This window comes from Mustelus asterias, chromosome 9, assembly GCF_964213995.1.
Source record: "Mustelus asterias chromosome 9, sMusAst1.hap1.1, whole genome shotgun sequence".
NCBI lineage: Eukaryota > Metazoa > Chordata > Chondrichthyes > Carcharhiniformes > Triakidae > Mustelus > Mustelus asterias.
The window spans coordinates 110673983-110701558 of NC_135809.1; the positions used below are offsets into that span (position 1 = coordinate 110673983).

Genomic DNA, 27576 nt, shown 5'->3' on the forward strand with positions numbered 1-27576 from the left:
TCACCTTAAACCTATGCCCTCTAGTTTTAGACTCCCCTACCTTTGAGAAAAGATGTCGACTATCTAGTTGGTCTATGCCCCTCATTATTTTATAAACCTCTATAAGATCACCCCTAAGTCTCCTATGCTCCAGAGAAAAAAGTTCCAGTCTATCCAGATTCTCCTTGTAAGTCAAACCATCATGTCCCAGTAGCATTTCAATCTCAATTCTTATTTACTGGTGTGCAAAGTTCACTGCCTCTCCTATTATAAGATTCTAAGTAATAATCTTTGCTGCAATTCTCCCATCTAATAAAACATTCTGATGACCAATTTGCCCACCACTGGAAACACCCATCTGAGGTGTTCAGGTGAGCATCGTCACTGAGATGGAAGCTACTTACATGTTCTCTTCTTTCTCATCCAGATCGGGCCAGTCGAAGTAATGCTGACAGTCAGGGTTTCTGCATGGGGTTTTCAGTGAACAATGGAGACCTGGCCACTCTTCGATCACTTTCTCCACTTTCTGAATGGCCGCCATAATTAGGCACCACTGGCCCTCCAAACCTGAAAGAGCGGAAATGGAAAAGAATTTGAATTCTGACGAAAGGTCATCGACCTGGAATGTTAAACGCAAATTACTGCGGCTGCTGGAATCTGAAGCCAAAAGAGAAAATGCTGGAAAATCTCAGCATTTCTGGCAGCATCTGTAAGGAGAGAAAAGAGCTGATGTTTTGAGTCCAGGTGACCCTCTGTCAAAGCTAAAAGGCGTAGAAAATGGGAGATATTTATACTGTAGGGTGAGGGGATGAAAGATGAGTCATAGCCACAAAAACAAGGGGAAAGGCTGCTAATGGCAGCCCATAGAGTCCCTCACCCAGCATTTTCTCTGCCTTTTCGCTTTGGTAAAGGGTCATCTGGACTCGAAACGTCAGCTCTTTTCTCTCCTTACGGATGCTGCCAGACCTGCTGAGATTTTCCAGCATTTTCTCTTTTGACCCGAAATGTTAACTCTGTTTCTTTTTCCACTGATGCTGCTGACATAATCAAGGACCCCACGCACCCCGGACGTTCTCTCTTCCACCATTTTCCGTTGGGAAAAAGATACAAAAGTCTGAGGTCACGTATCAACCGACTGAAGAACAGCTTCTTCCCTGCTGCCATTTTGAATGTTTTGAATGGAAATACCTTATATTAAGCTGATCAATCTCTATACCCTAGCTATGACTGTAACACTATATTTTGCACCCTCTCCTTTCCTTCTCCCCTATGTACTCTATGAATGGTATGCTTTGTCTGTATAGCACGCAAGAAACAATACTTTTCACTGTATCCCAATACATGTGACAATAATCAATCAAATCAAAGAGACCTGTTGAGTATTTCCAGCATTTTCAGTTTTTGCCCGATTCCAGAATCCACAGTATTTTGCTTTTGCAAGAAGTCAACATCTCTCTATCAGTTTCTCTGTCCCCGTCTGTCCATCTTTCTCTCTCTCTCGCTTTGTCTCTCGGTCTGTCTCTCTATCTCTCTGTCACTCTCTATTTATCTCTCTTTCTCTCTGTCAGTTTCTGTATCTTTCGTTCTCAGTTGCGAACAATCAGAAAATCATACATTCCCAACAGCACAGAAGGAAACCATTCAGTCCATTGAGCCTTCACCGACAACAATCCCACCCAGGCCCTATCCCGGTAATCCCTGCTAATCCCCCTGACACTAAGGGATAACTTAGCATGGCCAATCAACCGAACCCACGCATCTTTGGACTGTGGGAAAAAGACGGAGCACCCGGAGGAAACCCACGCAGACACGGTGAGAACGTGCAAACTCCGCACAGGCGGTCACCCAAGGCTGAAATTCAACCCGGGTCCCTGACACTGTGAGGCAGCAGTGCTAACCACTATGCCACTGTGCTAACCTTAAACTCTGGGGGGAATTTTCCTGTCCCGCCTGCCACGGGAATCATAGCGGGCGTGGGGCGGACCATGCAAAGGTCCGCTGACCTCGGATGGGATTTTCCGGTTTTGGGGAGAGCCCGGCCAGAAAATCCCACCCTCTATCTCCCTTTCTCTGTGTCTCAGTCTCTATCTCTCTGTTCCCCTGGGCTTCCTCTCTATGTTCCCCTGGGCTTCCTCTCTCTGTGTCTCTGTCTCTATCTCTCTGTTCCCCTGGGCTTCCTCTCTCTGTTCCCCTGGGCTTCCTCTCTCTGTTCCCCTAGGCTTCCTCTCTCTGTTTCTTGCTGCTTCTGCCACTCTCTGTACCTCTTTCTCTCAGCCTCTGTTTTTTTCTCTGTCCCTCCATCTTTGCCTGTCTTTCCCCCACTCTTCCAGTCTCTTTGTGTCTGTATGTCTCTTTTTATTTGTGGCTGTGTTAGTCTCTTTCTTTCTCCTTTCCGTGTCTATCTCTTTCTGTATCTGTTTCTCTGTGTGCGTGTGTGTGTGTCTCTCTCTCTCTGTGGACATAGGAATGGGGGGCGGGGGAGGGGGGGCATTAAAAACCTCCACCCTGTTGCACCTGTCAATGAGATCATGATCAACGTGTGACCTAACTCCATATACCCATCTATGCCCCACATCTCTTAATACATTTGGGTAACAAAAGTCTATCAATCGCAAATTTAAAATATACAATTGATCTAGCGTCAACCAATAATTTTGATGTGTCAAAGTGTTCCCTAATTTCACTCCGGGAGCTCTGGCTCTATGCCCCCTAGTGCTGGACTCCCCAACCAGCAGAAAGAGTTCCGCTCTCTACAGACTGGGCTAAGACACAGAGTGAGGAAGCTACAGTCTGCAGCTGCTCAGGATGGTGCTAAAACAAGCAAAAAACAGGCATTTGAGCATTTTGTTTACAGAATGCGCATTTTTCTGCCAAAACAGTTGATAAAAAGCTGATGAGCAAATTCTAAATTAAAATAAGGGACACCTGACAGATCACGGGTCAAAGTGAGAGAAGGTACATCAGGTAGAATGACTTCCAGTCACGCTCCTGGTTGTTGTAGGATTTACCAGAGGAAGAATTCACATACCGTACACAGCAACAACTCACACTGTACACAGCAACAACACACACACTGTACACAGCAACACACTGCACACAGCAACTCACATACTGTACACAGCAACAACACACACTGCACACAGCAACTCACATACTGTACACAGCAACAACTCCCACACTGAACACAGCAACAACTCACACTGTACACGGCAACAACACACACTGCACACAGCAACAACACACACTGCACACAGCAACAACACACACTGCACACAGCAACAACACACATTGCACACAGCAACAACACACACTGTACACAGCAACAACACACACTGCACACAGCAACAACTCACATACTGTACACAGCAACAACACACACTGCACACAGCAACTCACATACTGTACACAGCAACAACTCCCACACTGAACACAGCAACAACTCACACTGTACACAGCAACAACACACACTGCACACAACAACAACACACACTGCACACAGCAACAACTCTCATACTGTACACAGCAACAACTCCCACATTGCACACAGCAACAACTCACATACTGTACACAGCAACAACTCACACATTGCACACAGCAACAACTCACATACTGTACACAGCAACAACTCACATACTGTACACAGCAACAACTCACACTGTACACAGCAACAACTCACACACTGTACACAGCAAGAACTCACACTGAACACAGCAACAACTCACTTAACACAGCAACAACACATTGTACACAGCAACAACTCACACTGTACACAATAACTCACACATTGTACACAGCAACAGCTCACACACTGTACACAGCAACAACTCCCACACTGTACACAGCAACTCACATACTGTACAACAACTCACATACTGTACAACTCATACTGTACAGCAACAACTCACACTGTACACAGCAACAACTCACACACTGTACGCAGCAACAACTCCCACACTGTACACAGCAACTCACATTCTGTACAACAACTCACATACTGTACAACTCATACTGTACAGCAACAGCTCACACTGTACACAGCAACTCACCGACCGTACACAGCAACAGCTCATGCAATGTACAGAGCAACAACTCACATACTGAAAACAGCAACAACTCACATACTGAAAACAGCAACAACTCACATACTGAAAACAGCAACAACTCACATACTGAAAACAGCAACAACTCACATACTGAAAACAGCAACAACTCACATGCTATAGACAGCAACACACTGTACACAGTGATAACTCATACTATACACAGCAACTCACACACTGTACACAGCAACAACACACATACTGTACACAGCAACAACACACACTGTACACAGCAACAACACACATACTGTACACAGCAACAACACACACTGTACACGGCAACTCACACTGTACACAGCAACAACTCACATAGCGTACACAGCAACAATTCACATGCTGTACACAGCAAGAACTCACACACTGTACACAGCAACAACACATTGTACACAGCAACAACTCATGCTGTACACAGCAACAACTCATACATTGTACACAGCAACAACTCACACACTGTACACAGCAACAACACATTGTACACAGCAACAACTCATACTGTACACAGCAACAACTCACACATTGTACACAGCAACAACTCACACTGTACACAGCAACAACTCACACACTGTACACAGCAACAACACATTGTACACAGCAACAACTCATACTGTACACAGCAACAACTCTCACATTGTACACAGCAACAACTCTCACATTGTACACAGCAACAACTCTCACATTGTACACAGCAACAACTCACACACTGTACACAGCAAAACCTCACACACTGTACACAGCAACTCACATACTGTACACAGCAACAACTCACATACTGTACAACAACTCACATACTGTACAACTCATACTGTACAGCAACAACTCCCACACTGTACGCAGCAACAACTCCCACACTGTACACAGCAACAACTCCCACACTGTACGCAGCAACTCACACATTGTACACAGCAACAACTCACACACTGTACACAGCAACAACTCCCACACTGTACACAGCAACTCACACATTGTACACAGCAACAACTCCCACACTGTACACAGCAACAACTCACACTGTACACAGCAACAACTCCCACACTGTACACAGCAACAACTCACACACTGTACACAGCAACAACTCACACACTGTACACAGCAACAACTCACACACTGTACACAGCAACAACTCCCACACTGTACACAGCAACAATTCACACATTGTACACAGCAACAACTCACACCTTGTACACAGCAACAACTCACATACTGTACACAGCAACAACTCACACATTGTACACAGCAACAACTAACACCTTGTACACAGCAACAACTCACATACTGTACACAGCAACAACTCACACACTGTACACAGCAACAACTCACACACTGTACACAGCAACAACTCACACACTGTACACAGCAACAACTCACATACTGTACACAGCAACAACTCACACCTTGTACACAGCAACAACTCACACACTGTACACAGCAACAACTCACACCTTGTACACAGCAACAACTCACATATTGTACACAGCAACAACTCACACACTGTACACAGCAACAACTCACACACTGTACACAGCAACAACTCCCACACTGTACACAGCAACAACTCACACACTGTACACAGCAACAACTCACACACTGTACACAGCAACAACTCACACACTGTACACAGCAACAACTCACACACTGTACACAGCAACAACTCCCACACTGTACACAGCAACAACTCACACATTGTACACAGCACCAACTCACACCTTGTACACAGCAACAACTCACACCTTGTACACAGCAACAACTCACACATTGTACACAGCAACAACTCACACCTTGTACACAGCAACAACTCACATACTGTACACAGCAACAACTCACACACTGTACACAGCAACAACTCACACACTGTACACAGCAACAACTCTCACATTGTACACAGCAACAACTCACTGTACACAGCAACAACTCACACATTGTACACAGCAACAACTCACACATTGTACACAGCAACAACTCCCACACTGTACACAGCAACAACTCACACACTGTACACAGCAACAACTCACACACTGTACACAGCAACAACTCACACACTGTACACAGCAACAACTCACACACTGTACACAGCAACAACTCCCACACTGTACACAGCAACAACTCACACATTGTACACAGCAACAACTCACACCTTGTACACAGCAACAACTCACACCTTGTACACAGCAACAACTCACACATTGTACACAGCAACAACTCACACCTTGTACACAGCAACAACTCACATACTGTACACAGCAACAACTCACACACTGTACACAGCAACAACTCACACACTGTACACAGCAACAACTCTCACATTGTACACAGCAACAACTCACTGTACACAGCAACAACTCACACATTGTACACAGCAACAACTCACACATTGTACACAGCAACAACTCCCACACTGTACACAGCAACAACTCCCACACTGTACACAGCAACAACTCACACACTGTACACAGCAACAACTCACACATTGTACACAGCAACAACTCACATACTGTACACAGCAACAACTCACACCTTGTACACAGCAACAACTCACACCTTGTACACAGCAACAACTCACACACTGTACACAGCAACAACTCACACCTTGTACACAGCAACAACTCATATTGTCACGTATTGTGACAATAATAAATAAACTTATAAACTCAAACAAAATTTGACAATGTGATTCATATGAGGAGATGTTAGATCAGATGTCCAAAGGTTTCCTCAAAGAGCAAAGGTTTTTCGGAGAGTCTTAAAGGAAAAAGATAGAAAGGCAGTAGGGTTCCGGGATGTAATTCCAGAGTCTAGGACCCCGGCAGCTAAAGTTACGGATAGCAATGGTGGAGTGGGTGAAATCAGAAAACACTCAAGAAGGCCACTGTTCTCTTGTGCCAATTCCTACTGAACTGATGACCATTCAACTTCCCTTCCTGGCTCCCATCCTAGCTCATATTGTCACTGGCCTTTCTCTTCAGGGTCTGTCCCACTCTGCTTTAAATGTGTCCTCACCCCCCTCTCCTCAAGCCCCTTAACCCCCTCCCTCTATCTTGCAAATTATGGTTAGAGATGCTGTATAAATGCAAGCTGTTGTTCCAATTCTGGCACCTTGTGTGTTCCCCATTTCACGGCCCCAGAATTGGTGGCCGTGCCTTCAGCTGTCAGCACCTTAAGCTCTGGAATTCCACCACCACTACCAACACCATCACCCCCCCCCCCCCCACCCCCACCCCCACCCCCCGCACCCCCCCACACCCTCCCCCCCCCCCCCCCCCCCCCCCCCGACAACTCCCCAACCCTCCCAAACTTCTCCATCTCTCTCCCTTCCTTTAAGTTTCTCCTTTGAAACAAAGCACTTTGGCCAAACCTTTGGTCACTCGCCCTAATATCCTCTCATGTGGTTCAGTGCTTAACTTTGCCCCATAATGTGAAGCTCCTTGGAACATTTGACTTGATTCAAGGCACTGTATGAATGCAAATCGCCATTGTGATCAGTGAATGTTGAACCTGTCTCGTCAGACCAGCCTTATTCGGCTGGAGGCAGTAGAGTACAAGTAGAAATATGGCCATGTTTGGTGTGAATTTCCTTTGTTGTTTTAATTGAGATTTTACCCAACTTGAAACAAACAGATTGGCACATCAGTTTAGGTTTAATTGTAGCAGTCTTGTCAATTCACTAAGGTGCAGCCAAACATCCGGAGGATGTCGCCTCAGTAACAGCTTCTCCCTTGCTGCCATCAGACTTTTGAATGGACCTACCCTTGAATGTAGCCCAATCCATCACGCAAACCAGCTTCCCATCCATTGACTCTGTCTACACTTCCCGCTGCCTCGGCAAAGTAGCCAGCATAATTAAGGACCCCATGCACCCCGGACATTCTCTCTTCCACCTTCTTCCGTCAGGAAAAAGATACAAAGGTCTGAGGTCACGTACCAACCAACTCAAGAACAGCTTCTTCCCTGCTGCTGTCAGATTTTTGAATGGACCTACCTCGCAGTAAGTTGATCTTTCTCTATGCCCGAGCTATGACTGTAACACTACATTCTGCACTCTCTCCTTTACTTCTCTATGAACGGTATGCTTTGTCTGTATAGCACGCAAGAAACAACACTTTTCACTGTATGCTAATACATGTGACAATAATAAATCAAATCAAATCAAAGGATATGAGCAAACCCACCATTCTCCTCTCCATTTCCCTTGCAGCGGAATTCAATATAACTGTTGGCTTCTTCATTGTGTTCCTTCAGGAGAAGTTTCCTCCCATTACACGCCAGCAGGCATCTCTCTTTTCCAACCCAGTGAGAACAAATAAAATTGCACAGTTTAATTATCGTCCTGTGAAATGCAGAGAAGGGAATTAGGAAGAGGATTCTTACTGACGCACGTCAAGAACCAACTGGGGTTTTCAACAACAACAAAGACAACTGCACTTACGTAACACTCTTAACATCATAAAATTAGCCGGCCAAAACAGCGGCAGTATCAGATAAAATTTCACCCTGAGCCCACAGGAGGAGATAATAAGACATCTAACAACAGGTAGGAGAGGGACAAAAACAGAAAAATGCTGGAAAATCTCAGCAGGTCTGACACCATCTGTGGAGAGAGAATAGAGCTAACGTTTTGAGTCAGCTCTGACGAAGGGTCATCCAGACTCGAAATGTTGGCTCTATTCCCTCTCCACAGATGCTGTCAGACCTGCTGAGATTTTCCAGCATTTTTCTGTTTTTGCTTCAGATTCTAGCATCCGCAGTATTTTGCTTTTATATTATTTGGAGGAGAGGGATGGGGGAGGGGACAAGGGGGATGCCGTTGTGGAGTCCTAGGTGCTAATTGTTTTGTTGTTGTTTGTTTTTTCTGCCCTCTACCTTTAGCTGCCTTATTGTTTGTGTCATTTCTGTTGATGGGCCCTTTGGCCCAGCAAGTCCACACCTGTACATTACAAACACCTGAACTCCTCATCCAGATACTTTTTAAAGGATGTGAGGCAACCTGCCTCCGCCACCCTCCCAGGCAGCGCATTCCAGACTGTCAGCACCCTCTGGGTAAAAAAGTTTTTCCTCACATCCCCCTAAACCTCCTGCCCTTCACCTTGAACCCATCTACCCTCGTGACTGACCCTTCAACCAAGGAAACAGCTGCTCCTTGTCCATTTTTTCCTGCCCCCTCATGATCTTGTTCACTGAATGTTCCTTTTCTCAGCTTTCCTAACCTCATCATTGAAAGTCATACAAAGTGGGCAAGAGACCCATTCCTCATGTACCCCGGCCCAAGTAACTTATCAGCATTCAACAGAGAAGGGGGGAAAAAAAATAAAGAGGAAAGAAAGCAATACCTGTGGAAAAATCCTTGTGGAATTTCAGGCAAGAAGAAAGCGCGGATGTGTAGATCCTCTTCACTGTCCTCTTCCCATTGTTCTGATACCGCCTTGGCATCAGTCAAGTAACTTGGGAATAAGTAGGCGGGAGTGGCAGCATTCCTTGGCAGCGACCATGGGGAGCCTGGTCTGAACTCATTCGCATTGGGATTTAAAGCCTGGGATTTTGAAGGAAGACAAATATCAAAATGTTCCAATATTTGGAATAGCTTGCCTTTCACTTTCGCATCTCCAAGCATGTCCTCTGCAATTTCATGCAGATCTTCATTCCCATTGAGCTGATGTTTGACCAGGATCATTATGGCTTTATGATGTAGGGTTGCTTTAGTCTGAAAGTCAACAATCCATTTTTGCTGGTCTGGTTTGAAGGCCAATTCCTTCTTCAGAGCTTTGGGTGGGATGTTGCGCAGCTGTATCAACAGATCATGGCGGACAATCATCTGAAATGACAAAAGAATTCATTGGAAAGAGATTCCCGGTTGACAGAACCTTGGCCCTGACTTTCCTATTCCTCAGTGGCATTTCTATCAAAGCCTTTCCATTCTTGTTAATATTATCATTCACCTTATTTCCCTTATTCAAAATGTCCTGAGAAACAAACAACACAGAATGATTTCCATAGCACCAAAATACTGAGGATGGTGGAAATAATCAGCGTATCTGCTAGCATCTGTGGAGAGAGAAAGAGAGTCCATAGGTGGGATTCTCTGGTCGCATGCGCCCAATGACTGGAATTTCCTGCCCGAGGTCAAAGGTCCTTTACACAGTCTGCCGAATTTCCTGTCCCACCCGCTATGATTCCTGTGGTGGGCGGGACTGGAGATTTCTGGCCAATGTTTCAGATAGCTACAAGGTACTTGGTGAACGGATTATTTGTGTTGACTGGAGAAGAATGTACAGCTATTGGCATTAAGGCCATTGTTTGTTCTAAATGACCTGGACATCGATACAGACGGTACAATTTCAAGGTTTGCAGATGATACAAAACCCAACAATGTCGTAACTCGGGAGGAGGACAGGGGCAGAAAGTGAAGGGCAGACTGCAGCAATAAGACGGTGGGTGAAACTTAATATGGATAAATGGGAAGCTATGCATTTTGGCAGAACCGACAGAGAAATGTAATATAATCCAAATAGGACTGTTTTGAAAGGGGGTGAGAGCTGAGGGACCTGTGGGTGGTGGGTTGGGGAGGTGCATATTGATAAATATTTGAAGGCGACAGGCCAGTACTTTGCCAAGCAACTCATTGAAATCCACATAAGGACATAAAGTTGTTTTACTTACCCACTAAATATCCCAGAAAAAGTTAGGCCTGGTGCATGTAGGTGAAAGTGAATTTTAATGTTTAAGTTTTAAATTTGGTTGGTAAGGCTGTGAAGAAACTGCATGGGATACTTGGCTTTGTCAAAAAGAACATAAAGTTATTCCTGATCTTTCTAAACATTGGTTGGGCACCAGCTGGAGTATTGTAATAAAAAGAGAAAACCCTGGAATTACTCAACAGTAGCCATGATGTGGAGAAGCCGGCGTTGGACTGGGGTAAACACAGTAAGAAGCCTCACAACACCAGGTTATTTGGTAGCACAAGCCACTAGCTTTCGGAGCGCTGCTCCTTCATCAGGTAAGCGGGAGTTCTGTTCACAAACAGGGCATATAAAGACACAAACTCAATTTACAAAATAATGGTGGGAATGCAAGTCTTTACAGGTAATAAAGCCTTAAAGGTACAGACAACGTGAGTGGAGAGAGGGTTAAGCACAGGTTAAAGAGGTGTGTATTGTCTCCAGCCAGGACAGTTAGTGAGATTTTGCAAGCCCAGGCAAGTCGTGGGGGTTACAGATAGTGTGACATGAACCCAAAATCCCGGTTGAGGCCGTCCTCATGTGTGCGGAACTTGGCTATCAGTCTCTGCTCAGCGACTTTGCGCTGTTGTGTGTCGTGAAGGCCGCCTTGGAGAATGCTTTTCCGAAGATCAGAGGCCGAATGCCCGTGACCGCTGAAGTGTTCCCCAACAGGAAGAAAACACTCTTGCTTGGTGATTGTTGAGCGGTGTTCATTCATCCATTGTCACAGCGTTTACATGGTCTCCCCAATGTACCATGCCTCGGGACATCCTTTCCTGCAGCGTATCAGGTAGACAGCGTTGGCCAAGTTGCAAGTATATGTACCGTGTACCTGGTGGATGGTGTTCTCACGTGAGATGATGGCATCCGTGTCGATGATCCGGCAGATAATACACATCTCTTTAACCTGTGCTTAACCCTCTCTCCACTCACATTGTCTGTACCTTTAAGACTTGATTACCTGTAAAGACCCACATTCCAATCATTATTTTGTAAATTGAGTTTGTGTCTTTATATGCCCTGTTTGTGAACAGAACTCCCACTTACCTGATGAAGGAGCAGCGCTCCGAAAGCTTGTGGCTTGTGCTACCAAATAAACCTGTTGGACTTTAACCTGGTGTTTTGAGACTTCTTGCTGTGATTACTCAACAGCTCAGGCAGAATGAGGAGTGAGGGAGTGAGGGTGTGGAATAAGAGAAAAGAGGGACAATCTACAATCATTTGGGAGGCAGGAGAGATTAAATCACATAAGGGTGGTGGTGGCAAGGCCAAAGGGAGTGGCACTGGTACAAGTAAAGCTGTGTCTAGAAGAGATGCGAATCCCAGGATCGTGAAAAGCACAAACAGGCTACAGAGCTGTAAATGGCACAAACAGGTTAGGCAAAGTGGCTTCTTTCTGTGATTTAAGCTTTTATGATTTGATGAAGGATGAAAAGATGAACTGATTCCAGACTGGCCCTCACCTTAAACAGGGTGATCAGAAATGAAGGCTTAAGGAACACAATTCTTTCCAGAGTTTCTACCTCCTGGTACCACACAATTAACCCAATCCGATGCAAGTAACACAGAATGCATTTCAACTGTTCACTGTTAAGGTTATGAAGATCTATCATTCTCAGTAATTCATCAAGAGCCACAGATCCTGTTTAAAATAAAACAAAATTGAGTCAGTCATTGTCTCTGAAACACATTCTTCAGTGACAGTCAGTACCTGCAGAACTGTAACCCAGCGACAGTCAGTATCTGTGGAACTGTAACCCAGTGAGAGTCAGTGACTGTGGAACTGTACCCCATTGAGAGTCAGTGACTGTGGAACTGTACCCCATTGAGAGTCAGTAACTGTGGAATTGTACCCCAGTGAGAGTCAGTGACTGTGGAACTGTATTCCAGTGAGAGTCAGTGACTGTGCAACTGTATCCCAGTGAGAGTCAGTGTGTGTGGAACTGTACCCCAGTGAGAGTCAGTGTGTGTGGAACTGTAGCCCAGTGAGAGTCAGTGTTTGTAGAATTGTATCCCAGTGAGAGTCAGTGACTGGAACTGTATCCCAGTGGGAGTCAGTGACTGGAACTGTACCCCCCCCCCCACCCCCAACCCCCGCCCAGTGAGAGTCAGTAACTGTGGAAATGTCTCCCAGTGGGAGTCAGTGACTGGAACTGTACCCCATGAGAATTTTCTGCAAAGAATTGTGAATCTTTGGAATTCTCTGTTCTAGAGAGCGGTGGATGTTCAGGTTATTTGTCAATTGATTTTGGGAGTACTAAGGAGTTTAAGAGACATCGGGGGGAAGGTGTATTGCAGAATGTGCAACTGAGGTAGAATTGCCATTATCTCAATGAACGGCAGAGTAGATTTGAAGGGCTGAATGATCTGCTCATGCTGCCATTTCTTCTGCTTTGATAACTGATTGTAGCCAGAAAGCTAAGTGTAGACACAATGCTGTTTAAAATGATTGACCCTTACCATGGACTGGTACTTCTGGTGTTTTCATTAGTTCCATAATCGCATTTTCCACCTTCTTGTAAGTGACAGGAAGTTTCCGGATTGCATTTAGGAAAATTTCCTTATTCCGAACAGATTCCAGAATCTGTAGCCAAGCCCCGAATATGGCATCGTATTGAGTACAGTCAACGGGAATAAGGTCCAAAACCTGCAGGGAAAAGGTCACCCATTTTAGCTCAATCTTGTTCAGACTGTAGTTTGTTTATATCCGAGAAGGAGGGAAGGAAGGAGGGAGGATGTGAAGGAGCAATAGAGAAAGAGAATGAGGGACGCAAGTGAGAGATGGAAAAATGGAATGGATGGGAGCAAGAGAAGGAAGGGGTCTGGAAGGGAAGGACGGATAAAAGGAAAGGAAGGAGAGAGGGAATGAAAAAATGAGAAAAGGAAGGGAAGAAAGGAGGGATGGTAGGAGAAAGGGAAGGGAAGAAAGGAGGGATGGTACGAGAATGGGAAGGGGAAAGGAGGGGAAAGTTAAAGGGAACAGCAGCATAGTATCTGTGTTGTAGAACTTGTAAACCAGTGCTTGTGACTTTAAATCCCACCTGGAAAGTGTCGAAATGTTTAATATACGTGATAATTTGACGCCAAAGCTGGTACAGTAACCATGGGTGTTGCTGGGTTGTTTTAATCTCTGCCTGCCCCTTGCAAAACACATTAGTACGGGAATGGAGATTGTCTGACACTTCCTCATCCAGGCGTTCCCAGTCCTGAGATTTGGACCGGTTTTGGCATATCTTTGGAAGGTTGTCACAGCTGCTGAGGCGGACATGGGGCCTGGGATCATGGCAAAAATAAAGAGGGCTAAATATCGTTTTAACAAGGTAATCAGCCCTTTCTGCCACCTCCTGTTCCTCCCAAAGTCAGGCAGTGCTATCGATGACCCTGAAATGGCCCTTGCCACCAGCTGTATCATGCTGATATCTGTCCACCCCTAATGCCACAAACACCAGTGGAGTCAGCGTCAATAGAGCCAATTCAGTGCAAGAGAGCTTGCGAACATCTCACAGTTCATTGCCATATCTAAAACGGGTGGATTTTGATAAACATGTCCGCATCACAGCAAGGTCCTGATGTCAGAAGCAGCCTGGAGTAACAGGTTATTTACATCAGGACAGAGATGCCGCCGTGCAGAAATGCTACTCTTGCACCTCTGGTTGTACAACCACTAGAGTTGATGCATGTCCCCTGCCAGCACACTGGAGAATCCAACACCAAGGTGCAAAGAGATCTTACAGCGAGGCAGAACATCGCATAGTGGATCTAAGGAGTGCATGTGTGTTTTTTTATATAAATGTCCAAACCAAATCTCAAACTACATGATTGTTGGCTCTGGAGCATTCCATGCTCAGTGAGCAAGTGAACCAAGGTACTGTTCCTTTAAATGGTCAGCATATCCAACATGAACCCTATCCTATGTTACAGATCCACATTTCTCTTCACCTTTAAACTGTACTCCACTAAATCACGCAGTTTATTCACTTGATCACTGTATAATTCACACTGTGATTTCTGTTTCAGTTTCTCCAGCCGCTGTTTCAAGTTCTCCTTTCTCTCAGTCAGCATCTCCTGGATCTTCTCTTCAATGTCCTCCTTCTTCCTCTGGATCTCATCCTTATCGCACAGGTCTATGTGACTCCCAATGGGAAGCACAATGGATTCTGGGACTCTCATCAAGACATTGTTGATCCAAAAACCAACCTGCTTCTTGAAGGAATCTGCATCATCCACCTGATACCTGGAGAGAAATAACCAGCATCACAAAATGAAACAGGGTATCAGGACCGATTATTCCAAATCATCAGGTTCACTTCATTCACATATATACTCTACTCTATCCCAGATACTGTCCTCGATTATTTATTTAAAATTTTATTTATTAGTGTCACAAGTAGGCTTACATTAACATTGCAATGAAGTCACCGTGAAAATTTCCTAGTTGCCACATCCAGCGCCTGTTTGGGTACACTGAGGGAGAATTTAGCATGGCCAATACACCTAACCACTGTGGGAGGAAACCAGAGCACCTGGATAAAACCCATGCTGACACGGGAAGAAGGTGCAGACTCCGCGCAGATAGTCACCCAAACCGGGAATCAAACCCAGGTCCCTGGTGCTGTGAGGCAGCAGTGCTAACCACTGTGCCACCGTGCCACCCAAACTAGAATAGAAAATGTGGTCATTCTTCTGTCAGGGTATTACCCCCATAGAATAAACAAAGAAACCTCCAGAAAATTCATCCAATCTCACAGCACGGTGGCACAGTGGTTAGCACTGCTGCCTCACAGGGCCAGGGAGCAGGGTCCAATTCCAGCCTTGGGTTACTGTCTGTGTGGCGTTCGCACATTCTCCCTGTGTCTGCGTGGGTTTCTTCCAGGTGAACAAAGAAAATTACAGCACAGGAACAGGCCCTTCAGCCCTCCGAGCCTGCACCGACCATGCTGTCCGACTGAACTAAAACCCCCTATCCTTCCGGGGACCATATCCCTCTATTCCCATCCTATTCATGTATTTGTCAAGACGCCCCTTAAAAGTCACTACCGTATCTGCTTCCACTACCTCCCCCCTCAACGAGTTCCAGGCACCCACCACTCTCTGTGTAAAAAATCTGCCTCGTACATCTCCTTTAACCCTTGCCCCTCGCACCTTAAACCTGTGCCCCCTAGTAATTGACTCTTCCACCCTGGGAAAAAGCTTCTGACTATCCACTCTGTCCATGTCTCTCGTAATCTTGTAGACTTCTATCAGGTCGCCCCTCAATCTCCGTCGTTCCAGTGAAAACAAACCAAGTTTCTGCAACCTCTCCTCATAGCTAATGCCCTCCATATCAGGCAACATCCTGGTAAATCTTTTCTGTACCCTCTCCAAAGCCTCCACATCCTTCTGGTAGTGTGGCGATCAGAATTGAATACTACATTCCAAGTGCGGCCTAACTAAGGTTCTATAAAGCTGCAACACGACTTGCCAATTTTTAAACTCAATGCCCCAGCCGATGAAGGCAAGTGTGCCATATGCCTTCTTGACTACCTTCTCCACCTGCATTGCCACTATCAGTGACCTGTGTACCTGTACACCCAGATCCCTTTACCTATCAAACTCTTCAGGGTTCTGCCATTTACTGTATATTTCCTATCTGTATTAGACCTTCCAAAATGCATTACCTTACATTTGTCCAGATTAAACTCCATCTGCCATCTCTCTGCCCAAGTCTCCAACCGATCTATATCCTGCTGTATCCTCTGATGGTCCTCATCGCTATCCGCAAATCCACCAACCTTTGTGTCGTCCGCAAACGTACTAATCAAACCAGTTACATTTTCCTCCAAATCATTTATATATATTACAAACAGCAAAGGTCCCAGCACTGATCCCTGAGGAATGCCACTTGTCACAGCCCTCCATTCAGAAACGCACCCTTACACTGCTACCCTGTCTTCTTTGACCAAACTAGTTTTGTATCCGCCTTGCCAGCTCACCTCTGATCCCATGTGACTTCACCTTCTGCACCAGTCTGCCATGAGGGACGTTGTCAAAGGCCAAAGAAGTCCATGTAGACAACATTCACTGCCCTACCCTCATCACTAATCTTTGTCACTTCCTCGAAAAACTTGATCAAGTTCGTGAGACACGACCTCCCCTTCACAAAACCGGCTGCTCCGATTTCCTCCCACAATCCAAAGATGTGCAGGTTAGGTGGCTTGGTCGTGCTACATTCTCCCTTAGTGTCCCAAGATATATAGGTTAGGGGGATTAGCGGGGTAAATGCGTGTGACTATAGGGATAGGGATTGGGCCTGGGCAAGAGTCAGTGCAAACTCAATGGGCCAAATGGCCTCCTTGTGCACTGTAGGGATTCTATGACTCTGTGAATATTTGCACACGTATCATTGCTCAGACTCTGGCATCCGATGTGCTGGAGATTGTTTGATCTTGTTAGTCTGCAACTATCCTTATGATCCACACTGTCATTCCAAGCCTGAGATTTAGCCAGACTCTTTCTGAGAAGTTCAACCACGTTTGGATTGAAATGCAAGCATCTACTAAAGGTCCCATCTGCTTTGCTGCAGTCAGCTATCTGACTGAAAGCCGCTGTGTCACAGTCAGTTCTAATAACAATGCACATTGAACTCATATTGGGGTGTCAGAAATAGAGCTAAGATGGGAGTTTGAAGAGCTGTACAGAAGTACAGCTACTAAAAGAGGAACACAGAAATATTCAGGGCTGCTGAAAGCTTCCGGAAAAAAAAAAGCCACTGAAAAGGAAAAACAAATAAAAGGCGCAGACTGCAGCTGAAGGGTAAGACACAATGGCTGTTAATTTTCCTTTCCTGGCACCTATCAAAATGAAGGGCGGTTTGACCACTAGAATGGCAAAACTTTTTTATTCATTCATTTACGGGATGTGCTGTCACTGGCTAGGCCAGCATTTATTGCTCTTCCCGCACGGTAGCGCAGTGGTTAGCACTGCTGCTTCACAGCTCCGGGGTCCCGGGTTCGATTACCGGCTCGGGTCACTGTCTGTGTGGAGTTTGCACATTCTCCTCATGTCTGCGTGGGTTTCCTCCGGGTGCTCCGGTTTCCTCCCACAGTCCAAAGATGTGCGGGTTAGGTTGATTGGCCAGGTTAAAAATTGTCCCTTAGAGTCCTGGGATGCGTAGGTTAGAGGGATTAGCGGGTAAAATATGTGGGGGTAGGGCCTGGGTGGGATTGTGGTCGGTGCAGACTCGATGGGCCGAATGGCCTCCTTCTGCACTGTAGGGTTTCTATGTTTCTATGTTTCTATTGGCCCTTTAGTAGGTGGTGTTGAGCTGCCTTCTTGAACCACTGCAGTCCCTGAGATGTAGCTACACCCACAGTGCTGTTGGGAGGGAAAACCAGGATTTTGATCTATCAAGGAATGGCAATATATCTCAATTCTATCTCATCAATATAACTGTGAATATATTTCACAGTAACTTCATTGCAGTGTTAATGTAAGCCTACTTGTGTCACAAATAAATAAACATATATATCTCCGAGTCAGGATGATCATAGAATCCCTACAGCCCTGAAGGAGGCCATTCGGCCCTTCGCATCTGCACCAACCACAATCCCATCCCACCCAGCCCCTATTCCCATAACCCCGCTTATTTACCCTACTAATCCCCCTGATGCTAGGCTCAATTTAGCGTGGCCAATCAGCCCAACCCGCACATCTTTGGACTGTGGGAGGAAACTGGAGCACCCGGGAGGAAACCCACCGCAGACACGGAGAGAATGTGCAAACTACACACAGACAGTGACCCGAGGCTGGAATCGAACCCATGTCCCTGGCGTTGTGAGGCAGCAGTGCTAACCACTGTGCCACCGTGCCGCCCCAAATGACTGATTTGGATGGAAACTTTCAGGTGGTGTTGTTCCCAGTGTCTGCTATTCTTGTCTTTCTATATGGTAGCAGTCGTGGGTTTGGAAGGTGATGCCTAAGGAGCCTTGGTGACTTCCTGCAGTGCATCTTGTAGATGGTACACACGGCTGCCTCTGTTCGCTGGTGGTGGAGGGAGTGAGTGTTTGTGGAAGGGGTGTCAATCAAGCAGGCTGCTTTGTCCTGGTTGGTATCAAGTTTACTGAGTGTTGGAGCTGCACTCATCCAGGCAAGTGAAGAGTATTCCATCACACTCCTGGCTTATGCCTTGTAGATGGTGGACAGGCTTTGGGGAGTCAGGAGGTGAGTTACTCACAACAGATTTCTAGTGTTTGACCTGCTGTGGTAGACACAGTATTTATGTTCAGTTTCTGATCAATGATAACCCCCAGGATATTGATATGGGAGATTCAGCACTGGTAGTGCCCTTGAATGTCAAGGGGTGATGGTTAGTTCCTTCTTGTTGGAGATACCCGGCACTTGTGCCCCACGAATGTGACTTCCCACTCATCAGCCCAAGCCTGGATATTGCCCAGGTCTTGCTCCATTTGGATATGGACTACTTCAGTAGCTGAGGAGTCACAAATGGTGCTGAACATTTTGAGAGATTGTGACAGATTTAATTCACAATCCTGAGCAAATATGAAGAGCAACACTTTTGGGGAGAGATTGCTACAAATTGGATCCCACCCTAACTCTCTGCGAAGAACAGGAAAAAGAGATGACAGAAATTCTGAGAAGTTTTGAAGGCACATTCTGAATCCCAAGTGAACGTAATCTATGATAGATATGTATTCAACATTAGGGATCAAGGTGAAAAAGAGTCCATTGACAGAATGTGACTGCAGTAACACAGCCTGCAGCATCCTGTGAATTCAGGCAAATGAAAAATGATCCAATTAAAGGTGGAATTGTCTTAGGCATAAGAAATCTGACAGTGAGAGCAGGACCACTGATAGAGGAAAAACTCACTCACAGAAAAACAATCGACTTGGGCAGAAACGCTGAGGGTGTAAATGATCAGCTAGAACATATTCATGGAAGAACAGACCAGGTTTTGCCATTATGCTGATAGACATTTCAGGTGGAAAGAGGAGAAGGATCACAGGCAAAGAGCAGGATGCAAATACAGCGGAAGGCATCACACAAAAGAAAATAAGGCTTGTCCATTTTAGGGAAAGTAGCGTTCTAACTGTAAGAATCATAGAATCATAGAAACCCTACAGTGCAGAAGGAGGCCATTCGGCCCATTGTGTCTGCACCGGCCATAGTCCTACCCAGACCCTATTCCCGCAACCCCACATATTTACCCTGATAATCCCCCTGACACTAGGGTCAACTTAGCTTGGTAAATTAACCTAACCCGCACATCTTTGGACTGTGGGAGGAAACCAGAGCACCCGGAGGAAACCCACGCAGACACGGGGAGAATGTGCAAACTCCACACGGACAGTGACCCGAAGCCGGAACTGAACCCAGGTCCCTGGCGCTGTGAGGTAGCAGTGCTAACCACTGTGCCACCGTGCCGCCCCAGATTCATTTTACAGTGTTTTGGCTCAAAAGAAGGAAAACAAGTCGATACAGATGACAATTGGAGAGAAATCAACTGAAGATTTTGATGAATCATTAACACCATGAGCAGGATTTTCCAGCCCTTCCAGCCAGGGGAATCTTCCAGTCCCGCCGAAGGCGACACCCTGCGGTGGGTTCCCCCAGCGGCAGAACAGGTGAGCCATGCAAGATGACATAGATGGGACCTGAAGATCTTGCTAATGGCCAACGGCAAGCCGCCTCTGCTGCCAGAATACATGCCGTGGGGAAGCCGGAAAATTGTGCCCCTTACAACAGGTTGGTTCCATCAGGTCTACAGGTGATAAATGGTTTGTGACTGTTAAAACGATCACCGCAGAAGGAAAGCATGAATTGTCAGATAGACACTGGTGTGTCATGAAAGATCATCACCTTCACAAACCTGTCTACCTGCTCCCAGCAATGGAAATGGAACAACAATGGAAATGGAGCAACAATGGTTACCACGGCAAAAAGAAACACCACAAGAGCGACGTTCCCCAAGAGGAAACATCACCCAGCAGCACAGCGATGAGAACATTAATCATTTAGACAGTGACAATGTATGCAATGCTTATGCACAGACTAACTAGAATAATGAACAGTTTGGCATTGCATAAGAACTGCGGTTGTAAAGTGGGTAACTTGGGTAACTCACAGTTACAATTTGTCTTTCGTTATTATGAAGATGGAGATGTTTGGATTGAAAAGCAATCATGTACTAAATATCCCAACCTGCTTGCCATAGTCACATGACAGAATAGGTGGTCAGGGATAGGTGGGAGCTAATGAGAGATTGACATGGACACAAGACTAAAGAAGGTGCTGAGAGTGACATAAAGGTAAGAGAGCAGAAAATGTTAATAGGAGAACAAAGGTCAGTGCTCCGTGAAAGCTAAACTGAAAAACAAGTGACAGATGGCCCTGTGGGGGAGGGGCGGTGTTTGCATTGGGACAAAAAAACAAATAAAACAAAAAAGGGATGAATATGGAGAGGAAAGTTCACTGTCCAAAGTTGTTGAACTCAGTGCTATGTCCAGAAGGTCATGGCAAATTGGAAGATGAGAATCATCATAGAATCACAGAAATCCTACAGTGCAGAAAGAGGCCATTTGGCCCATAGAGTCTGCACTGACCACAATCCCACCCAGGCCCTACCCCCATATCCCTACATATTTACCCACTAATCCCTCTAACCTACGCATCTCAGGACTCTAAGGGGCAAATTTTAGCATGGCCAATCGACCTAACCTGCACATCTTTGGACTGTGGGAGGAAACCGGAGCAGCCAGAGGAAACCCATGCAGACACGAGGAGAATGTGCAAACTCCACACAGACAGTGACCCAAGCCAGGAATCGAACCCAGGTCCCGGGAGCTGTGAAGCAGCAGTGCTAACCACTGTGCTACCGTGCCACCCTAAAGGAGGTGCTATTCCTCCAGTTTGCATTGGGCTTCACTGGAGCTATGCAGCAGGCCAAAGATGGACATGTGGGCATGACAGCAAGATGGTGAGTTGAAATACTAAATGACAGGAAGGTTGGGGTCATTCTTGCAGATGGAATGAAGAGGTCCCGCAAAGTGATCAGCCAGTCTGCACTTAGTCTTTGCACTGTAGAGGAGACTAAATTGGGAGCATCAAATACAGTAGACCAAATTGAAGGAAGTACAAATGAAATGCTGCTTAACCTGAAAGGCCTTGAACAGTGAGGAGGGAGGATATAAAGAGGCAGGTATTGCACCTTCTGCGATTGGAAGGGAATGTGTTCTGGGAAGGGGATGGGGAGTTGGGCATAATGGAGAAGTGGACCAGGGTATCACTGAAGGAGTGGTCCTTGCAGAGTACTGACAGGGGGCTGAGGGGAAGATGTGTTTTGTGGTGGCATCATACTGTATTTGGCAGAAATGATAAAGGATGATCATTTGAATTTGCAGAGGCTGGTGGGGTGAAAAGTGAGGACAAGGGGACCCTATCATCTGGAAGGGAGGGGAAGTGATGGCATTGTAAAAGATAGTTATTGCAATTTGAACATACTTCATCACACTGCACTGGGCACTGAAACAATGTAACATCGGGACACTGTAACACAGGAACTTGTAACATTGACACTGTAACAGTGTAATTCAGGAAGAATGTCACATTGGCACTCTGCAACACTGCAACACAAGAGGAATGTCACATAGGCACTGTGTAACACTGTAACACAGGTACACTGTGACATTGGCACTGTAGAACATTGTAGAACATTGTAACACAGGCACAGTCACATTGGCATTCTGTAATAGTGTAACACAGGCACACTATGACACTAGCATTCTGTAATAGTGTAATACAGAAACAATATGACATTGGGACACTAACACAGGAACACTGACATTGGCACTCTGTACCACTAACATAGGAACAACGTGACTTTAGCACTTTAAAGCACTATTATAGGAACAATGTTACATTGTTCCTGTATTAGACTATAACAGAATGCCAATGTAACATTAGCACTCTAATAGAATAACATAGGAACAGTGTGACATTAGCACTCTGACACAGGGACAATATATTAGCACTTGAATGGAGTAACAAGAGAAACAATGTGACATTAGCATTCTCTCATAGAGTAACAAAGAAACAGTGTGGCATTAGTACTCTGTAATAGAGTAACACAGGAACAACGTGGCATTAGTACTCTGTAATAGAGTAACAGAGGAACAATGTGACAGTGGCACTCTGTGATACTGATGCTAAGAATGTGACACTGGAACATGGCTATCCAAAATAGAATAGCTCATGAATAGTGAAAAAGATCGAAATAGGTTCTGCTCATCTCATTTTAGAAAAGAGAGAAGAGAACAAGGCAGATAATGAAAGTTAAATGAGTCGAGGAACTAAGAGAAGATAAAAGAAAAGGAAGTAAATGAGAGTTGAAATGAAGGAAGGAATTGAACCAGGAGAGGGGGTGGGCCATGAGATAGCAAGAGAGAGTAAAGGACAAGGTGAGAGAGAATAATGAGTGGGGGGTCACTGGGATACTAGTTAGCATCCAGAGATCTGGTTGATCTTTCCACCGAGTTCCAGTGATTCTCTTAATTGAGATTCTCAAATGAAGCTGAGGCATTCCTGGTTCCTGATGCTTGATGCCCTGTGATGAACTGTGTTCACTCAGTGAAATACTGGGCTTCTTGAAAACACCACATGTAATTACTGTGATTAAATTAGCCCTGCCCCCCTCATTCACTCTGTCTGGAGGACCAACTGCCCATTCTCAGTCCTCCAGCCCTGCCCCCTCCTCCTATTTGTCCAGATGGGGGAGGGGGGTAATCAATCAGAGGTTCCACTTTGGGCTCAGACCAGTGAGGACTTTGATCTCTGGAAAGGAAGGAAACCCTGAGTGGTGGATGGGGAGGATTCAGAAACTCCTGCTGGAGGCCCCAAAACCCCCAATAAGAAGCTGAAACTCCCACCCTTACACATCCGGGGAGTCCTGCTCCATGTGCCGCCATCTTGGTGAAGTAACAGAGAGTGGGTGGGACCTCAGGGTCCCAGTGAACAGGAAAGAAAATAATTGATTCATTGACAGCTGTAGGATTTGTAGAGGCTATGAACCTGGATGAATAACCGGGGGGGGGGGGGAATACATTAATGATAGAGATTAGTGTGAAATCAAAAAGATTGTTGTCAAACAAAAACAACAATAACTCCTATTAATTTAGTGCTTTAACATCATAAAGCATACCAGTGAACCTCAACAGAAAATGGATAAAACAAAGCACAACACCCAGACACATAACACGGGTTCATGGAGGCAGGTTGCTCGGGGAGTGCCACAGGGATCAGTGCTTGGTCCTCTGCTCTTTGTGATTTTTATTAATGACTTAGAGGAGGGGGCTGAAGGGTGGATCAGTAAATTTGCTGATGACACCAAGATTGGTGGAGTAGTGGATGAGGTGGAGGGCTGTTGTAGGCTGCAAAGAGACATAGATAGGATGCAAAGCTGGGCTGAAAAATGGCAAATGGAGTTTAACCCTGATAAATGTGAGGTGATTCATTTTGGTAGGACTAATTTAAATGTGGATTACAGGGTCAAAGGTAGGGTTCTGAAGACTGTGGAGGAACAGAGAGATCTTGGGGTCCATATCCACAGATCTCTAAAGGTTGCCACTCAAGTGGATAGAGCTGTGAAGAAGGCCTATAGTGTGTTAGCTTTTATTAACAGGGGGTTGGAGTTTAAGAGCCGTGGGGTTATGCTGCAACTGTACAGGACCTTGGTGAGACCACATTTGGAATATTGTGTGCAGTTCTGGTCACCTCACTATAAGAAGGATGTGGAAGCGCTGGAAAGAGTACAGAGGTGATTTACCAGGATGCTGCCTGGTTTGGAGGGTAGGTTTTATGAGGAAAGGTTGAGGGAGCTAGGGCTGTTCTCTCTGGAGCAGAGGAGGCTGAGGGGAGACTTAATAGAGGTTTATAAAATGATGAAGGGATAGATAGAGTGAACGTTCAAAGACTATTTCCTCGGGTGGATGGAGCTATTACAATAGGGTTCATGGTGGGAGATATAGAAAGGATATCAGAGGTAGGTTCTTTACTCAGAGAGTGGTTGGGGTGTGGAATGGACTGCCTGCAGTGATAGTGGAGTCAGACACTTTAGGAACATTTAAGCGGTTATTGGATAGGCACATGGAGCACACCAGGATGATATGGAGTGGGATAGCTTGATCTTGGTTTCAGATAAAGCTCAGCACAACATCGTGGGCCGAAGGGCCTGTTCTGTGCTGTACTGTTCTATGTTCTATGATCAAAAGCCTGGGGAAAGAGATAGGTTTTGAGGAGAGTCTTGAGGTGGAATGTGAGGTGGAGGGAGTTAATTCCAGAGCTTGGGGACATAGGAACTGAAGACATGGCCACCAGTGGTGGAGCAATTGTAACTGGATATTTGCAAAAGGCCACAATGAGAACAGTGCAGATACCTCAGAGCTTGTTGACACAAAAACAGAAAATGCTGGAAAAACTCAGCAGCTCTGACAGAATCTGTGGACAGAGAGAGAATAGAGCCAACGTTTCGAGTCTAGATGACCCTTCGTTAGAGCTCAGGGTAAGAGTTTTTCCAGCATTTTCTATTTTTGTTTCAGATTCCAGCATCCGCAGTATTGTGCCTTTATCTCAGAGAATGTTGGGGCTGGAGGAGATTTGAAAGATAGGGAAAGACAGGGCCATGGATGGATGTGAAAACAAGGGTGAGGATATTAATTCTCGACTGCGAACTACTACAGTTCGGGGAGCATGGCGGTGATAGGGGAACAAGATTTTTTTTTACAGGCAAAGACAAGGCAGCAAACCTTGGTTTGCAGATGCAGCAGGTAATTACGAAGACAAATGGAATTTTGTCCTTCATTGCTAGAGGGGTGGAGTTTAAAAACAGGGAGGTTATGTTGCAGCTGTATAAGGTGCTGGTGAGACCACATCTGGAGCACTGTGTACAGTTTTAGTCTCCTTATTTGAGAAAGGATATCCTGGCACTGGAGGGGGTGCAGAGGAGATTCACTGGGTTGATTCCGGAGTTGAGACGGTTGGCTTATGAGGAGAGACTGAGTAGACTGGGAGTTTACTCATTGGAATTTAGAAGAATGAGGGGGATCGAATAGAAACATATAAAATTATGAATGGAATAGATAAGATAGAAACAGAAAGGTTGTTTCCACTGGTGGGTGAAGCCAGAACTAGGGACATAGCCTTAAAATAAGAGGAAGCAGATTTAGGACTGAGTTGAGGAGGAGCTTCTTCACACAAAGGGTTGTGAATCTGTGGAATTCCCTGCCCAGTGAAGCAGTTGAGGCTACCTCGTTGAATTTTTAAAGGCAAAGATAGATAGATTTTTGAACAATAAAGAAATTAAGGGTTATGGTGAGTGGGCGGGTAAGTGGAGCTGAGTCCAGGAAAAGATCAGCCATGATCTTATTGAATGGTGGAGCAGGCCTGAGGGGCCAAATGGCCTACTCCTGCTCCTAGTTCTTATGTAGACCAATAAGATGTATAGGTTAGGTGGATTGGCCATGGTAAATCACACATTAGTCAGGAGGATTAGCAGGGTACAAATATCGGGGTATGGGCATAGAGCCTGGGTGGGATTATTGGTGCAGGCTCGATTGGCCCAATGGCCTCCTTCTGCACTGTAGGGATTCTATGATTCTGTCCTATAATACTTGGAGCAAATCAGGCATCTGGAGATTCCTTTAGGTCCTCAACCCTGGCCGTCAGCTCACCTGTGCAAGTCAATAACCAATACAACCAGGGCCTGTGGTGTGATGAAGACATGGTGAGTCAGGTAATATTCCAGCTGCCCAGCAAAATCCCAGCACAAAAAGGAGAAGTCTTCAGTTTGAAACTCATTGATCTCGATGCCAATTGTCCTGTCGCTCTCTGCAATTGTCACCAATTCCCCTTTGGTCAAACTTTTACATAGTGTTGACTTTCCCGCCATAGATGCTCCGAGGAACATGGTTTTGACCCGTTTGTCTTCCATGGACTCGTTGGTCTGGAGTTGTTTGAAATAACTGCGGATTTGCTGCAACCCACCGGCACAGACCTCATCGGGGGGCTCCGTCAGTGGGTTTGCCCGAGCGCTGAACTTCCTCAGCAACCCAACATCAAACAGCCCGCACGGGAGTTTACACAACTTGTTGTTGTCAATGTAAAATTCCTCGAGTTTTCCTAATGTGGCAATTGCTTCCGGAATTTCCTTGATAACGTTGTGAGACAGGTTGAGGTATTGCAGCTCCTTGCAACAGATGAGATCTCCCGGGAAGTCGGTCAGGCGATTGTTGTTAAGTTTAAGATGTTTCAGGCCAGGGAGTCGGGAGAAAATTCCCTCTGGGATCCGATAGATTTTGTTCTGGTTTAAGTGTAGTTTTTCAAGGTATCGTAGTGCGCCAATACCAGAGGGGAAATCCACCAGTTCATTCTTAGACAGAATGAGGATCTTCAGATTGCTCAACTTCAGAAGGCCTGCGACATTCTTCAATCTATTGCGATCTAAATTGAGATGATTGATCTGTGACTGTTTCAGGATATCTTCAGGTAAAAGCTTCAGACGTTTCATGGACAAGTCCTTAACCTGTCCTGAGTCTTGCTCAGCTATTTGTTTTTCTTCTGCAAAACAAACACAGTTACTCATTTAAAAAGTTCATATAGAACTGGGGAATATACTTCCCAGCATGTTCCATCCCCCAATTCATTTTAGTGACATTTGATAAAGGTTGGCTAGTTGCACATTCAGCAGAATACAATATGTTGACTTTCCTGGCTAGAAGAACATTGGGCATTAGTGAATA

At 45.5% G+C, this 27576-nt stretch overlaps 1 protein-coding gene and 1 non-coding gene across 2 annotated transcripts in view; both read right to left on the reverse strand.

The window, feature by feature from the left end:
* LOC144498924 (malignant fibrous histiocytoma-amplified sequence 1) overlaps positions 1 to 27576 on the reverse strand; it is a 41850-nt gene that overhangs the window by 8592 nt on the left and 5682 nt on the right. The window contains exons 2-8 of the mRNA XM_078220837.1: positions 26509 to 27394; positions 14726 to 15020; positions 13247 to 13433; positions 12250 to 12428; positions 9401 to 9882; positions 8243 to 8400; positions 384 to 546 (exon numbers count right to left, since the gene is read on the reverse strand). Of these exons, the coding sequence (XP_078076963.1) occupies positions 384 to 546; positions 8243 to 8400; positions 9401 to 9882; positions 12250 to 12428; positions 13247 to 13433; positions 14726 to 15020; positions 26509 to 27394 (2350 nt within the window). The remainder of the gene's footprint in view (positions 1 to 383; positions 547 to 8242; positions 8401 to 9400; positions 9883 to 12249; positions 12429 to 13246; positions 13434 to 14725; positions 15021 to 26508; positions 27395 to 27576) is intronic.
* On the reverse strand, positions 14330 to 14507 carry LOC144499357 (small nucleolar RNA SNORA53). Its single transcript, XR_013498830.1, has one exon. It is a non-coding gene; the product is annotated as a small nucleolar RNA SNORA53 (small nucleolar RNA).